The sequence below is a fragment of the Rissa tridactyla genome, chromosome 1 (genome assembly GCF_028500815.1).
Source record: "Rissa tridactyla isolate bRisTri1 chromosome 1, bRisTri1.patW.cur.20221130, whole genome shotgun sequence".
Classification (NCBI taxonomy): Eukaryota; Metazoa; Chordata; class Aves; order Charadriiformes; family Laridae; genus Rissa; species Rissa tridactyla.
The window spans coordinates 174,449,423-174,465,597 of record NC_071466.1 but is presented as its reverse complement, the minus strand read 5'-3'; the positions used below and the strand labels follow the sequence as shown (position 1 = coordinate 174,465,597).

General features: G+C 43.6%; 1 protein-coding gene across 2 annotated transcripts in view; it reads left to right on the top strand.

Moving 5' to 3' along the window:
- The first annotated feature begins 295 nt into the window (after positions 1-295).
- Positions 296-16,175, top strand: part of TMTC2 (transmembrane O-mannosyltransferase targeting cadherins 2) — a 193,696-nt gene continuing 177,816 nt past the window's right edge. The window contains exon 1 of one of the 2 annotated variants that reach the window (XM_054207348.1): positions 296-518. In XM_054207348.1, the coding sequence (XP_054063323.1) occupies positions 436-518 (83 nt within the window). In that variant the 5' untranslated portion in view covers positions 296-435. The remainder of the gene's footprint in view (positions 519-16,175) is intronic. The other variant, XM_054207339.1, reaches the window with a different exon arrangement.

Genomic DNA, 16,175 nt, shown 5'->3' with positions numbered 1-16,175 from the left:
CTCACGCAGGCGCGGTGGGAGCCCGGGGCGCCCCACGCGGGCGCTCTCAGAGCCTCGGCGGCGGCGCCCGGCTCGGCAGCCAGGGGGGCGCGGGCCGGGGCCGGGCGCGAACCGGAGCCGCGGCAGCGTCGAGGCTGCGGCGGGAGGAGGGCGGCAGCTGCTGCTGCCGCCGCCGCCGCGCCCCGCGTCGCTCCGCCCAGCCCAGCCGCGCTCTCTCCGTCGCTCGCCCCGCTGCCATGGGGTAGGGGGCGGCGGAGGAGCGGGTTGGGGGGGGCGGGACGTGCCGTCAGGCTGCGGCCGCCGGCGGAGTGCGGAGCGGCGCCCCGCGGTGCCGGGGGTATCGAGGGGCAGCCGCGGCGGGGCTGGGGCGGGAGGCCGGGCAGGGGGGGCTGCCCCGGTGCGAGCGCGGTGGCGGCGGCGGCGGCAGGCGGAGAGATGATCGCGGAGTTGTTGAGCAGCGCCCTGGGGCTCGCCCTGTACCTCAACACCCTGCGCGCCGACTTCTGCTACGATGACAGGTAGGGCGGGGGGCGGCAGGGCCGGGCGGGGGGGTGCCCACCTGCCGGGGGTGCCCCGGGGGTGGCGTTGGGAGGGTCCCGGCGGCTCCTCGGCTCCGGGTGGCCGCGGCGGCGGACGCTCCGGGGGCTTTGACAGCTCCCGGGCGGGGTGGGTCCCCTCCAGCCCTCCCCGCTGGGAAGGGACCCGCCGCTTTAACTTCGCGCGTCCCGGGCTGATCCCTCGCGCGCCGTGTCACCGGGCTGGCGGCTCCGGCGGGAAGTTGCCGAGCGCTGTCGGGCTCCTCCGGGCGGCCGCGGGCACCGGAGCCCCCCGCCGGGCCGGGCAGTAGCGGGGTCCGTACCTGCCCCGCTGCCGGGCGTACCCGCCTTCCGGAGCTGCTGAAAGGCGCTGTCAGCAGACGGGAAAGAAAAAAAAGATATTCCAATTTGTGCTTTTTTTCCGGTGGCTTAATTTGATCGCAATTAAAACGGATGCATAATTAAAATGTATCGGGGAAGGCAGCACGCCTGGCTAAACTTATTAACCGTCCTGGGGTGTTTTCATGCTCCATTGGAATTAAACCATCCAAAAAAAAAAAAAAGTGAGCAGGGATTTACTTTGACAGCTTTTCATGTGCCTCTCTCCTCGGTGGCGAGCGACCGTCTCCCCTGTGTGCGAGCGGGCAGCTGCCGGCGGCTCCGCGCTGCCCAGGCGATGGTTGCCCGCATCGCCTAGGTGGTAGCCAGCCCCCCTCGGGGGGTGCGCACGGGCGCCTCTGTGTGTGCCAGCGGCCGGTCCCCGCTTCGTGGCTCCGTTTCGCGGTGCCGGCGAGCCCTCCGTGCGGCTGCGGGGCGGGGGGCAGCGCCCTGGAGGGAGGAGGGTCCGGTGGGAGAGGACGGGGACAGGTGGGGCGAGGTGGGACAAGGGATGCGCCCGAAGCGGGAAAAGATGTCGCTGGATGAGCGGAACTTCCCAGGGCGCCGATGGCATGCCAAAGGGTCGGTTGTGTCTTTGATCCGCCTGGGGGAAGTAAGACCTGCCTGTCCTGGAGACAATTAGTTACTAAACTTGGAATTCTCTTCCCGTACGCCGTACCACGGTGCACCTGCCGTGTTTAAGGGTCTGTCACTGCTTCCAGAATAACGTGTCGTTCCCCCCCGCCCCGTTTTCAAGGGTTGCTGCTATTAAACCTATTATACTCGAAGTAAATGCCAAGTGTTAGTCCTGGTCCAGGTCCTTGGCTGAGAAACAGTGTCAGCCGCAGAATGTGGCGATTCAGGCTTCAGTCCTTCAGGTCATTTACATGCACTTGGAGCCTTGTGAAGCAATTAAGTGTTTTTAGGTTTCTGTGAACCTTCCAGTTATCCCCAGTGATTTTTTTTTTCTTTTAACCTTTCAAAACTTCATTCACAAACAGTAAAAGAAAAAAAACCTGCTGTTATCCTGATATGCGAGATCTAAGTTGGATCAATAGAAAGCAGTGAATATTTTGACACACTGACACTATTTCAAACCCGCTTGTTATAGTTAAGCACCGCAGGAGTTGTGGAGTATTTATGTAACCCTAAGGAGCATATGTTGCAATATTTAGGCAAAGCTGGGTTGTTTGAGGACATGCTTATAAGGCTGTCCTGCCAGGCTGGTTCAAATTGGCTAGGCATAGAAAACAATTTGAAGTACTAACTGGTGTTATTGATGTAGAGGTCAAGGTTACTCTTGATGTTGCCTGCGTGTGCTTTAATGCAGCTAGAAAACAGCGATATTTGAGTGTCATCTCGGAAAGGGTGGAAAAGATAATCACACGCTGTCTTTGCTAGTGCTAATCCCAGACTATTTTAAAGGTGTTCTAAAACACTGCTTTGTTTATGTGTTTACCTCCCAACTAAATAAAGTACTTCTCATCATCGTAGCTAAGATTTAGGCATTCAGTAGAGTGCTCTGAAAGCTAGTTAATGGCATTTCTGTATGTGGGGTCGTCTAATTAGGATGTTTTTTACTGCAGCACTGGAAGGGGCAAGGCAGAAATGGCTGTTGCATGCTAGTAATTGTTGAACTAGAAAGGGTTATCTATTCAAAGAGGCAGGCTCTCATCTCAGACCCAAAGTATTCTTTCACCTGTAATCACAGAATCTCGCTGCCCTGCAGGAGCTGGCTTGAAACGTAACACTAGAAAAGGAGGTCGATGCTGGAGCTGCAGGACACAGCCCTCCATGTGGGAGATGGATCACACTACTAACTTTAAGTGAATCAAGATTGTGCATTTAAGCTGGGAACCTGCACTGTTTTGTTTCATGAGGGCAGCATATTGCCATAGCTTTTTCTGCTTCCTTTGCCATTATGTTGAAATTACATCAGACTGTTCTTTTTTTAATATAGTGATCAAGCTTACTATATAAAGGGTGTCTGTAATTGCTTTCTGTATTTTTTTTTTTTTTATGTAGGTTGCGTAAGATTAAGTGGCATCGTAAAAACTTCTTATAGCAAAATCAATTTCCCAATAGTAAAACTTAATATTTTAGCAGCAGCACGGCACCAAACCAAAGACTGTATGGACAGTGATATAACAAACTTTCTTGTAGTCTGGGCATTATGACTCTATATCAAAGGGTTCAATATTTTTATTTCCCACCCTTCACCCAATTAAACTGAAATTGAATGACTTTAAAGCCTGAGGAAGTTGAGTAAGCAAATGTATACATTCTTACTTTTCAGCATTAGTCTGCTGAACTTGCTGTTTCTTTCAGGCTAGCCAGATATGTGGCATGCACATAATCAGTGCAAACATGTGATCTTTTTGATCAATTGACTTATTGATTACTCTGAATGAAAGTGACAGCCTCTAAACCCGGGAGCCAGTGTAAAGAAGAAACACGGCTTTATTTTTTTTTTTTTTTTCCTGGGGACCTAGAAAACACAAGCTTTTGCCACCCTGTTCCCTGCTACTGTTATTCTCACAGACAGCTGTGGTATTTCCTAGTTACATGTGTAGATTATTAGGGGGGGAATTTCCCTCCCCAACTCAAAACCTCCCTGTTCATCCAGGAACAAATAAATATTTCCCCCCCCCCTTTGCTTATTTGTTTTATTTGAAGCTGGATGTGGCGTGCAGTAATGTGAAAGAAGACACGAATGCAGGAAGAGGGGGAACTCTAACCATTCTAGGATTTTATGAAATATTTAGATGTTGTTGGTCTAATGCCACAGTGAGCTCAAACTGCTTGTTAATAAAGGTTTATTTATTGCTGAGCAAAATCATCTTGGAACTGATAACAAGGGGTAGGGAGAAATGCAATTTCCATTCCTGCGGCTGTATTGAAGATCTTGCTTGTTGCACTGTGTTAAATCCAGCTTTTTGACAGATTAAGGGGGGCTAATCTCTGCACATGCAGTTCTTGTTTCATGCTAATATCTACCAGTATTACAGGAGGGAAACCCATTGCTGCAATTAGGCTTACACGCCTGCGTAATTATTTTTCCCTGCCATTTAAGCCCCCCCCAAAAGGAGGCAATTTGACCTGTGGGTGCCTTGCATTGAAGTTGTAGTCCTTCGTGTGACCTGTGCTAAATAAGACAGGTCACTGACAGTTTATAGCTGGGGTGTGGAAGATGTAGTGCTCTGTGTCTCCGAGGTCATGCGTTGCTACGGCAAACACGTCACAAGCAACTCCTCTATTGAGGTGTTCCTTTCTTCTCCCAAGTGTCATAAGAAAGGCATATTTTAAGGAGAGTCTTAGTAGGAATCTCTAACCTTGAACGATGTGTTTTTTCTGTGGCACGCTGACAAAATTGGCATTCCAGAAAATATGTACAGATTTGTCTGTCTCCATGTAGGGCTCTTCCGTGAGATTTGGTAGCACTGACCAACTTTCTCCAGCTCTTGCTGCATTTTATTTAGCAGGCCTGAATGGGGCAGCCTTGCCGACAGTAGAACGTATCCAACAGCCTTGTTTCAAAGTCCCAGGGCAGTATTGCAAAATGTCTTGAAGAAATCCTGATAAATGCCTTCACTCTGTAGCGTCAGACTCGCGTCATTTAAAAATAGGCCGAGCCCATACACGTTCGACAGTACCTCTGGTGGGTCTGCCACATGAGATTTAATCTAGCAAGTGACCCAAATACGTGCACTAGAAGAACAAGTATAAGTACACTGGGGAAAATTGCTTGCCATCTGTCTCCTTGTTGTATGTGTAAATTTAATTATTAATTTACATCTGTGGTTTTTATGGCCTCTTTTTGCCATCTACTAACTTTTCAGCTCCAAGTGCACCTCTACAGTAGCTTTCAGTGGATCCAGTTTGCGGGTGGCTGCTATCTTCTGAATTCCAGCGGTGAGGCTGGTGATGGGGAGAAGTGGGGAGAAAGGGACTTGTATACGTTCTCTGTAGTATTTTCCCTTTGTCTGTTCTGTTGCATCTTCTGTGTGCTAATTTCAAATTACCATAATTTATATATGAAACAAGGACTTTAATATGTTGATAAAGAACAACGTAATCCAGAGAAGATGCACAAGTAACTGAGGCCCTGTAGTTTTCGGGTGTTGTAGTTGAGCACCAACCAAGGAAATCAGTAACTGCTTATCTAATATGACAATCCTGGCATGATAATATCCTATTAATATGATACTTGTTCTATTTTTAAATGCTGAACATCATCTAAAAATATAATTGGCTTTTGATTTTTTTAAAAAGCGTTTCTGCATAAAAATTTCTGTCGAATGAAACACTTTGATCAAAATACGGAATCTTAGTTTCATCAAAATAGTGTTGTTTTGTTTTTTTTTTTTTCCAGTGGAGATGCTGTAGTGTAGAGATTTTTGGAAGCAAAAAAGAAATTATGTCCCCGCAGGCTTTTATTTTAAGATTCTTGTTGCATATATAACACTAGCATAAACCGAGTAACTTCTGGTAGCTGGTTCAGAGAATAAATTCATGACTGTTAGCAGACGGAGAGTCTCCCTGAGCCACAGACGGGATGCGCCTCATCTGCAGGAAGTTCTTCCAGCACACAATGGAGTTACAAATTCAAATGATCCACTTTCTCCAGCATCTCCCATATGTATTCCAGCTGCACTTCTGAATCCTTTAAGTTTGCCAGAGTGAAAGTCGCTCAAAAGGCTCAGAAGTCTCTCTCATCTCAATTTGTTAACCATCTGATAGCTGCAAGAGTGCTGAATTAGAGCTCCTTTGCCTCCCTCATCTGGAAGTTTGCCCTTCCCTCCTTGTTCGCTGCTAGGATTATTTTTTAATTTTTTTTCTTTTTTTTTTTCTGTGAAGTTGACTGAAGCAGACTTTGCTGTTTGTTTATGGAATTTCTTTCTTTATCTGAAATATTTGATGCTGAAGCTGTAGATGCAAGCCTGCTGGCAACCTGTGGTGAAAGTTGCTCCAAATATACAGTTGGAGAAACAGACTAAATCTGAAGACAGAGATGCTTGTTCTTACTGTTACTTGTGTAGAAGTGAATCCGTTCTTTGGGCCAATGTTTTAGGTTAGATTTTTTCATTTTTATTTCTAAATATTTTATAGGCTTGACACAGCTTTTGGTTTAACTATCTCTTTTGAAAAAGATGTCTTTTTGGACTGTCCATTTCCGTCAATGTTCTTTTTTCACCCCTATTTTTTGTCCAAAATGGTTGTTTGAAAGATGGAAGCATTTTATTTAGAGACTGGAACCTTATGGTGGAAGTTCTTTGTTCTCCGACACTTCAGCCCTCAGGTTTTTAAATTAGTTTTGGATTGTCTCTTGATTGCGGAAGTCTATTGTTGGCCTTTGAGGCTTTGCAGGCTTTGAACTCCCTGTGCTTTCCCAATTGGGGTGAATGATCTTATAAACTCTCCTTATCTCCCTTTAAAGTGGGAGCTTGTCATGTGGGCAGGTTATTTAAGTCAGGATGACAGCAGGATTTCATTTCACTTATTCTAGATTGCATTCTTAGGTCGTATTCCTGCAGACTCACGATAGTCTTCTAGACTTATTTCTGTTATTGCTTGCCTAGGTGGTCCTTCCCCAGTAAGAGGGAGAGGGTGTAAATCCTGTAATTTCTTTCCCAGTTTCACCCTCTGCAGAACTCCATACTAAACCATATTTTCCCCGAAGGCCAGCCCATTGCTGAATGAAACTCGAAGAGACGGAGGAAATTGGTTTTTGGAATTGCACCTTTAATATTACTTAACATGTCGACTCTATTGCTCAGCTTGCTACTTCGGGACAGTTGAAATATCTTCTGGACCTGTGAATGGCTCGTAAGGGGCGTCTCCAAAGGCAGCGGCGTGCGCTTTGGCTCTGTCTTCGGAGGATGCTTCAGCCTAGCACGGGGTTGCTGTTGTTCATATATGACAGCTTAATGTGAAACAAAGAAATGTGCTGGATCACTCGGGCGGCAGCTAAGGATCAAGTAATCTGTCAATCTCTATTTTACTTCAAGGAAAAAGAAGACCAGTAAATCAGACTGTTTGAAACTGATGAAACTTGGCCACCCAGGATCTGTAACCGGGGATGGCTGGTCAATGTGCTCCGGTGCTCTGCCACCTCGGCCATTCCTGGCCTTGTTAAGCTTCAAGAGGGAGAAAAAGTAAAAGCGGCTTCCTTGAATACTAATCCTTGCCTTCCGTACGACATTGTGAATTACTCTCTTAGCCTTTGTTGTCCTATTGGCTTCATGAGATTTTTCAAGAATAGTGGAAGGTTTCAATTGGAGGTAAATAACCATCATTTACTGTCTTCATATCCCTTCTTTCCTTAATCTCTTCATCTTTTTAATTGCTATTTGTTTTATTGGAAATATTGTACTTTCAGCATACACTGTTTTGTCTTTATATCTTGATTCTTTTGATTTATTTTTGTTTCCTGAGTTTATTCGAATGGCCCATATTCATGCTTCAAAAACTGTTAAAAATCAGGGTAACCTCTTAAAACATATGGAGGTGTATATACGATCACTATAGTAAATAGAATAGCGGATTTTTATTGTATGCCTACAACTTGAGACCAAGTCTGTTTTGGCATCAGTCTTCCAGCAGAGAGCTGGACAGACTTCCCCTTAGTCTGCCACAAAGGCTCCTTAATTTATTTGCAGGGGTCACTGTTGACTGCCTCGGAGCACTTCTTTCTCTCCAGGAGTTAAGCACATTGGCCTCAGCAGTGCTCCCGGTCCCAGCTGGCCCAGGAAGCCGGAGACTGACAGGTAATTGAATGAGGGTTTTCCACATGGTGGTACACGGACCATTACTGCTAGATGAGGAGACTGGTCTGTGGCATCCCCTGTTATTCACCGACCTGTCAGCAGACCAAAAAAAACCCGCCCTGACCTCTGACCTGGTGTTCAAGGGAGGACAGATTTTTCTGAATTTAGCATCCTGTTTCCAGGATGTTTTTTTCTGAACTTAGCATTACTCTAGGCTATTTTGCTAATGAGAGGATTGTATGATTTTAAGTCCTATGTATTTTAGTCAGCTAGTCCAGTATTAGTTCAGAGGAACAACACAGTAATTGGTAGCAGAACTATCGCTGTAAAGTCTCTGCCAGTGCCTGGATGCTATTTTCATGCAGCTTGGTAGTTTGTGTACTTAAATCCTAAAAAAGGATTTGAACTCTTGAAACAGGGTCATGATTCAGGGACCAAAATGGTCATGGAAAGAAACCCACTCAGCAGCACCCTGAACTGTTCCTACATCTGTCCTGTCTTCCCACCCCCGTGGCTTTTTACCTTTAACAGTTAATGACTGCTGTGGGCCCAGGAACCAGGCTCCAGTGTGCCTTTCTCCTAACTGCTTCCCATCATTGCTGCAGAGTGACCTGCACGCTATGCTTCTGGCACCCTTCTGGTGGGAAACCAGTCTTTGAACCCCCTCAAATCCCTAAATAAAAGATAGATACGGCGCAAATGTTTGTCTGTAGTCACAACTTACAGATAGCATTTCACTTCTGTACACAGCGTTTCCACTTGCTTGGCTACCTACTCTGAGTAAGTGCGACTTCTCTGAGAATTTTCTCCCCTTCTGTTGCAGGGCAATGTAACTCAGAGTTGGATGGCTTTCTGTGAGTCAAATACTTTCTTTAGGAGGCAGCGGCTGGCTGATAAGTGGGTAGGCTTCCAGCATTGTGGTGCTTCAGGAGTGCCCTTACAGCATCTAGCCTCCAACTTCTATGCGGGGAATGTTTCTCAGTTGATGCTGTTTAAAATAGCTCTTAGGTTTTGCTCAGTAACTATTGAAACTGGTAATGGTTATTTACTTTGGTATTAAAAAAACCCAGCATGTACGAGTTCCAGTGTATGAGTAAAGCACTAAGAAATACTCTTCCACTGAAAATAGTCTCCATAAGTTGATGTTTGCAGTGGTTTGAAAAATTACTTGGTGGGGGAAAAAAACCCCAAGGCAGTGTATAAAGATTTTCAAGAATTAACACTGGTACCAGGAAAATAAACCTGTCTGTACATGGCGGGGTCAGCCAGTCCCCTTATTGTGAAGTATCACAGTTAAAACCAAGCCCCAAAATCCATCCAACTAGCACCAAACTGTTTGGTTTTATCAAAGAGCCCCTTGATATGTCTTTATCCAGATCCCAACAGGAGATGAAAAACTTCATGAGGAGACAAGCAGCTGTGTAAAAAAAGATTGGTGTGCTGGAGTGGCCTCTAGAAGGTAGACAGAGGTGATCTGTACCTGTCATCATTTAAAGTCTAAATATTCAAGTGTGTGGCTGGTCTCTGTTTTGGATGCACGTGTCTGGTGGTTCCTGTGCCTGCCTTCCAGCCTGGCGTGTTTCTCTGAGGTGTGTCTTAGAGTTCAAGGATGCTGTAAGTGAGGATGTGAGTTGTCCCATTGAAGTTCTTTATATATTCATGTCTATACTCTTGGTAGGCTTTTAGTAGTCACTTTGAAATGAAAGATGCAGTTCGCTGGATTATAAAGTAACAGGTCAACATCTTGGAGGCAGCATGGGGAGAACTAGAACTCCTAATCCAGAATTTTATTTTCTGCAAAGGACTAATTTGTTCCAGGTCTCTAACATGAAACCTTGAAATGGGAGTTCATTCTGAAAAATCAGCCACTTCTGGGACTTTGACTTTGGTGTCTTGAGTCTTGTGTGTGTGTCATTTGGTTCCATCATTTCCAGAGTGTGTTTTTGATGGTGAGCCTTTGAGAGGCCACAGGAGGATCTCACTGCCCAATGTGCAAAGCAGCACATTAAGTGATACACTTAAAAGTCTGCTTTTTGAAGCACATGGTGCCTGTGACTTTATAGGGTATTTAGTAGTGCGTCACTTCTCTTCTGCAGGCTGCTCATGTTGGTGCTTTTACCCTTTTGTGTGACATTGTGGCATTACGGTAATGTAGGAATGTTCTCAGTTTAATTTTACAGCCTGACAACATTCATGGGTTGGGATCAGTTACGTTTGGCCTGCTCCTTTGTTTGAGTGGGCTTGTACCGGCCTACTTTGAGGGGGGGATTATGTCCAGTTGGAAATTCAGATGAGATGCTGGCAGTCACCCCTGGTCATTAGAGTGGCTGTCCTAACCCCAAATAACAGTGAGGATTTTTCTTACCAAAGTGGAAGGAGCCCACGCTGCCTTGAGTGTGACTCTGTGGGTGTAAGAATCCACTTGTAGCTGTTGTTCTGTAGGTCATGAACCTTCTGCTATATACTGTTTTTCATGCTTCATACCCTTTCTAAAAACAGATTTTTTCTTTTCAAATAAAAATATATTTGAAGGAATGCTGTGCCTTGTCGTATCCTCTCATTTCCAACAGTTATGTGAAGATGAAGGTGCTGCCATGCCTTCTTTTGTACTTGATACTGTATTTATTTGATTTGACTGCCTAGTGTGGCAACAGTGTTGATTGTTTTTATTATTTTAATAACAAGATAAAGAAGAAATTAAACTAACAAGATAAAGAAGAAATTAGACTCAGAAGCGAGGCATAGGCTCAAAAGTGAGGCAGTATCTTAAGAAGCCTTATTTTATGTGTTATATACATCACCCCTCTAGATACCACTAAAATAAGAAAAATATTTATGTCTTGGATTAAGCCTTTTTGTATTGGCTTGTCTGTCCTTATTGGTGCCAGAATTTCATGAGTGAATCATCTTGGGCAACTCTCTGAAACAATTTGTGAACTCTGGAAGTTTGGTTTGTGGGTGTCTACCAAGGTCGCTCTCATTCTGCCATCCTTTCTTTGAACTTCCAAACCTCCTCCCAACTCTCACACCAAAAAGAAACACTGTACGGTTCCTGGGAAGATATTTCTAGGAATGGTATGCATCTAGCTGTATTTCCTTGCTGCAAAATCTTGAATTGTAACAAGAATTTCCTTGTAGTAAATTCCATGAAGATTCAGTGTATGTGCTTCATTTTCTTCAAACAATTTCAGTTGTACTTGAGGTAACTTTTAAAGGTTATTCATTTATTATTTTTTTCCAGGAGGAAAAGGGGGCTTGGTCTTGTGGAATTAGTGTTAGTTGCAGAAGAAAAGTTTCTTTTTTTAATTAATTATTTGTAATTAAACTTCTGATCTACATTTTTATAATTAAAGCAGAAGAAAACTCAAGCTTTTTAAAAGCACTTTGATCTGAATTAAGGTTCCAGTGCCAAAAAAAACAATTTAAATGCTGCATGGCTGTATAAATAAAGCTTGCTGAAAGAAAAAGTACTAAGAGAATGATAAGAAAATTTAATCAAATAAAATGGCATTTTTGTGTATAGCAGCCTTCATTTTGTAGCACAAACAGTTCTTTATCTTCTTTGTAACACCACTATACTTGAATAAATTTTCTATTTGTGTGAAAAGACATAGCTGTATGTTCTATTCCATTTCACACTACATTACTCATCTCTTGTATGTAAATCACTTGGCTTGTTAAAAATGGTAGTATTTCTCTTTAATAAACATCATGCTTCTGGAGAGTTCTCAAGATGCACTTTTTTAGGAGACAAAAGACTTAAGTATGGGGAAAGGCCACAAAGAAAGTGGTTCCTCGCGTTCTTGGCCTCGTGCTAAAAAAGCAAAACCCAAGCTGGATTGCCCCAGAGTACCGTCTCTGCTGTCGTTTGCTGCCAGACACGTTCATGCTTTTCCTGGGCTTTGAAATGACTGCCGAAAGCAGCTCTGCACCAGCCCTGCGTAGCTTCAGCTGGCATTACGGAGCCCGGTGGTTGTGGTGATGTAGCTTGCAGAGTATTGCTGGCAGGTGGAACCTGAGATGAAAGCCTTCTGCACCTGAACAGGCTGTGTGTCTGGATGTGCCCTGAGCTACTGTGCAAGTCATAGAATAGTTAGAGTTGGAAGAGACCTTGGGGATCATCTGGTGCCACCCCCCCCTGCTCTGGGCAGGGACACCTCCCACTAGACCAGGCTGCTCAAAGCCCCATCCAGCCCGGCCTTGAACACTTCCAGGGATGGGGCATCCACAGCTTCCCTGGGCAACCTGTTCCAGTGTCTCACCAACCTTACAGTAAAGATTTTCTTCCTAATATCTAATGTAAACCCACCATCTCTCAGTTTAAAACTGTTACCCCCTCGTCCTATCATTACACTCCCTGATGAAGAGTCCCTCCCCATCTCTCCTGTAGGCCCCCTTTAGGTACTGGAAGGCTGCTGTAAGGTCTCCCCGGAGCCTTCTCTTCTCCAGGCTGAACAACCCCAACTCTCTCAGCCTGTCTTCATAGGAGAGGTGCTCCAGCCCTCTGATCACCTTAGTGGCCCTACACCTTGTACTGCTGCTGCTTCCTCTCTCTCTGTTCCTGCTTGTAATGTGATTGCAGGCTCTTGTCAGCTGAAACCGTGCCTTTAGTAGGTCTGTTGCATTGGTTGGTTCAGTGTGGCTTGAGCCTTGATAAGGGCATCTGGCTAGTTTAAAATAATGGCTTGGGCTTAAAGAAGGGAAGTTTAATGGAGGTTGCTTTATAGGCTTTTTCCTTAGCCCTTTCCATAGAATTGCTAGTTGTCTAGATGTCTAGATGCTGTTTAGCCAGAGCAGGTTGGCCATGGCTTACCATGTGGTCTGCTGTAGCACTGTACTCATTTTTAATAAAGACAAGTCTCACTAATTCTGTCTCGATTAATGTTGAATGAGTAGGTTTGTATGCATTCAAAGCAGAACCCTAAATTACCCTGATTTATGGTGGATTTAGATGCTTGGAGCTTCATGCCTGGCAGATACAGGGTTAAAAGCAAAAGAAAGGATTGAATGTCCAGGGAGCAGGAAGCTAGTTGGTCCTCTGGAATTTAAAGCCTGCTTCTAGCACTTGACAAAGAAAATAATGTGAGGATATTAATAAAAGAAAGTTGATGTTTATAAGCAAACAGAACTGATCTGCTGAGGTACAGTAAACCTGTGAGAGATTTTGCAGGAAACTCTTTTCCTCTAGGGGACAGTCAGCTCTTTCTTTCATTTTTTTTTCTAAATGTTCCAGTTTCAATCAATGTGTGCAGTCCTTTCTGAAAACAATAAAAGGCCACCTCGTTTAGGGGCTGGGAGAGGGTCTGGTGAGGTGAGGGAGGGATCCCACAAAGAAGAAAGACCTTAAGGAATATTGTCTTTCACCTGGTTGTGTGCTGCATACCTAATCTGCTAGCTTGTAATATTACTAAGTATTAATATTTGGTATTTTATTATTTTGGAAAATGATAAAAGTACTGACTGTATAGGAGTACCTGTAGCGTTTTGTCCATCTGATACCAAGATGTGTGCTCAGCTTACTGTAATTCTGAGTTGTTGACTTGATGTGTGTGGAAATCAGAGAGTTTTGCAGGAGAAGAGGCGGCTTGCTGCTCTTTACGCAGCTCTAGATCTCAATGCTCCTCGGGGATAGTGTTGGAGAAGGAGTCTTGTCTAAACAGGAAAATTGGATAGTACAGGTCTGCAGGTACCATGGTGATGGGTATGATATACATATCTTGAAAGGCTCTGATGCAGTAGCTTGAAGCAAGGTACCACCCTGTTATGCACAGCTTTCCAGAAATCACATGCTGTGTGTGATACTTAAATCTACCAACTTGGCTCTGTGCTTGGCTTGTTCTGAACATCTTGCAGACCGAAATTTGTAGACTTTGTTGAGGCTCCCTGTACTGTAGCTTATTATAGGCAAAGAGTTTCAGTTTATGTTCGTGCTATGCTAATTTGTAATGACGTGGAAAAATATATGAGCTTATTTTACAGTGAAAAGGTTTAAAACTCATTTTCTTACTACTGAATCCTAATGTTACGGTATTGTTTTCTGAGTAAGTAAAATGCCTCTAAAGCATGAAAATAAAGAACTAAGACATAGGTAAATGTAAGTACGGAAAAGATTACAAGAATAAAAAGTATTTTATTAATGCCTATGCCTTATTCTTTCTGTAAATATTTAAGGAAAAACCTAAATGATGTAGAATTTTCAGTAATGGGTGGGATTAAAATAATTTTATTGAAATTTTATTTCCTTCTGTTCTAGTGTAATCTAAGCAGTTTGCTTAAAAGTATAAATTGCACTGGATCTTAGTGTGGGCAGGGGTGTAGGGACATCTGTTCATTGTATAGCACGGTGGGAGTGATGGCTGAGTGGTTTTGCCTGAACAAGGGCACTGAGAGCACTCTATTTTGCATACCTCTTTCAAGATAAGAAATCGTGGGGAAACATCTGTGTGTAGAGTATGAAAATGCTCAACGTTATACTTTATGTGCTGCTATACGTGGCTGAAAATTTACCAGTGGGTGGAGAGTATTTGTTTTCCATCCTCATTTTTTGTAGAGTGAAATCCTATATAAAATGCGTGAGGTAGCAGAGCACAGTCCTGTTAAGGAAGAGCAGATACTATGATAATTCTTAGCATGAACCTGAAATTGTACCAGTTAGTCCTTCGCCTAGAGTGAGTGAGCACACTTGTAGAATAAGCTGCTCAAGGAAGACTGCTTATCATCCTGTATTTTGTTTTGTCAAAAGCAAAAGAACCCTGTTTGTAACAGGATGGTTGCATTTAATATGCATATTTAATTGCCCATGTAATAACAGACATAATTTTTCATCTTATCTATAGCTGCAATGCTATCTTATGTCTGCACCAGCAACGCAGGTCATGGAGGGAGTGAAGGGACGGACCCTGCAATCAGGCAATCTTCCCACAGAGTGATTAAATTAGTATTAAATTATGCCCTCGGGAGTTTCTAAGCTCATAAATATAGTAAGCAGTATGGTAATCAGAAAAAGCAAGTTGTTTTTTGTATTCAGAGAGTCTTTATTTCTTTAGTCATTGTTCTGAATTTCATCAGGAACTCTTGTACAGCAGGAACTTAAATGGTTTTACTTTCTGCAGTGAAGGATCTCTGTTGACTTTGCTGGGTTTCCTTTTTTTTTTTTTTTTTTTTTTCTGGTGCAGGTTAGAATTTAGGTACTTGGGTCACCTTACCCTATCCATGCTAAATAAAACTAAGTGAGGAAGCAAGTGCAGAGATTATGTTTCAGCTGTTGCTTCAGGACTGACTAAACCTTGATTTAATTAAATTCAGTTTAGATTGGCTGAATATTGCTGCCATTGTAATTAAAGAAAGAAAACTGCAGTTTACTAATCTGTTTCTCTGTATGTCTCTTGTACCTGCCTGAAATTTATTCTATTTTTGAAGTGCAAATGAACAAGTGAACTCTCCAGCTAAGCAAAGTCAGTGTTTGTGCCTAGATGATTATGCATTAACTATTTCATGCTTATTGGAATGGAAAAAATGAGCAGATTGGAGAGGATGAATAGCCTGCGTAGTAATATCCAAAAAGGAGGAAAAATATAACCTAATAATACGCTTTAGTGATGATCTGTTTATTGTGTCCTAACTTAGTTAAGGGCAAGATAAAAGCAAATAATTCTGTAGGTCTTACGTGGCAATAAGAGATAAAATGGCAGCGTGTGCCTCGGCTTTGCGGCTAAGACTTCAGTTTTACAACCGCTTGGACATGTGTTCAGCTTTTCAAATGTAAATAGTCCCATTAGATGAAATCTGGGTCCTACTGGAGTCAATGGTAAAACCTGTGGCAATTTAAATAAGGCTAGAATTTCATGAATGAGTTCAGTGAGACTACTTGTGTACATAAAGTTAAACACATGGCTAAGTGTTTGCCGGATAGAGGGCCTGCAAGGATACGCGAATAAGACCCTTGCGACGCAGTTTGAAGTCTGACCCGTCTTGCTGTTGTGTGATGGAGAGCTGCAGTGAGGAAGTAGGTGAAGCTTTTGGGCATAAACAAACACAGAGTATATAAAACATCATAAATAACTACAATTCATAAAATGCTTGGTTGGTCCTAAATAATGAAGCAGTGAAAATGTTTATGGGCTGTGCTTGTAATATATTTTTATTTTATATTTTTTGGCACAAATGCATGTAAGGAATTAGTATCATTATTGTGTTTTGTTATTCAGAAGAACTTAGTAGCAGGAGACGCTTTCTTTTGGAAGGGGAAGGAAGTAAAATAGAAGTTACAGGCCAGCCCCCCCATGCCCCCCAGTCTACTGCTCAATGATAGCAATCAAGGAACATTTGGTAATTATGTCAACTGTTGTAATCATCATGTATATTAACTACTTAATTTCATATCACACTTGGTAAAGAAACACTGTGGATATTATCATAACTGTGATGGTTCTCCCCATCTGAGGCTCTCCCCTCCAGGTGCTTCACCGTTTTGCAAATTTGATTTGGAGCTGCG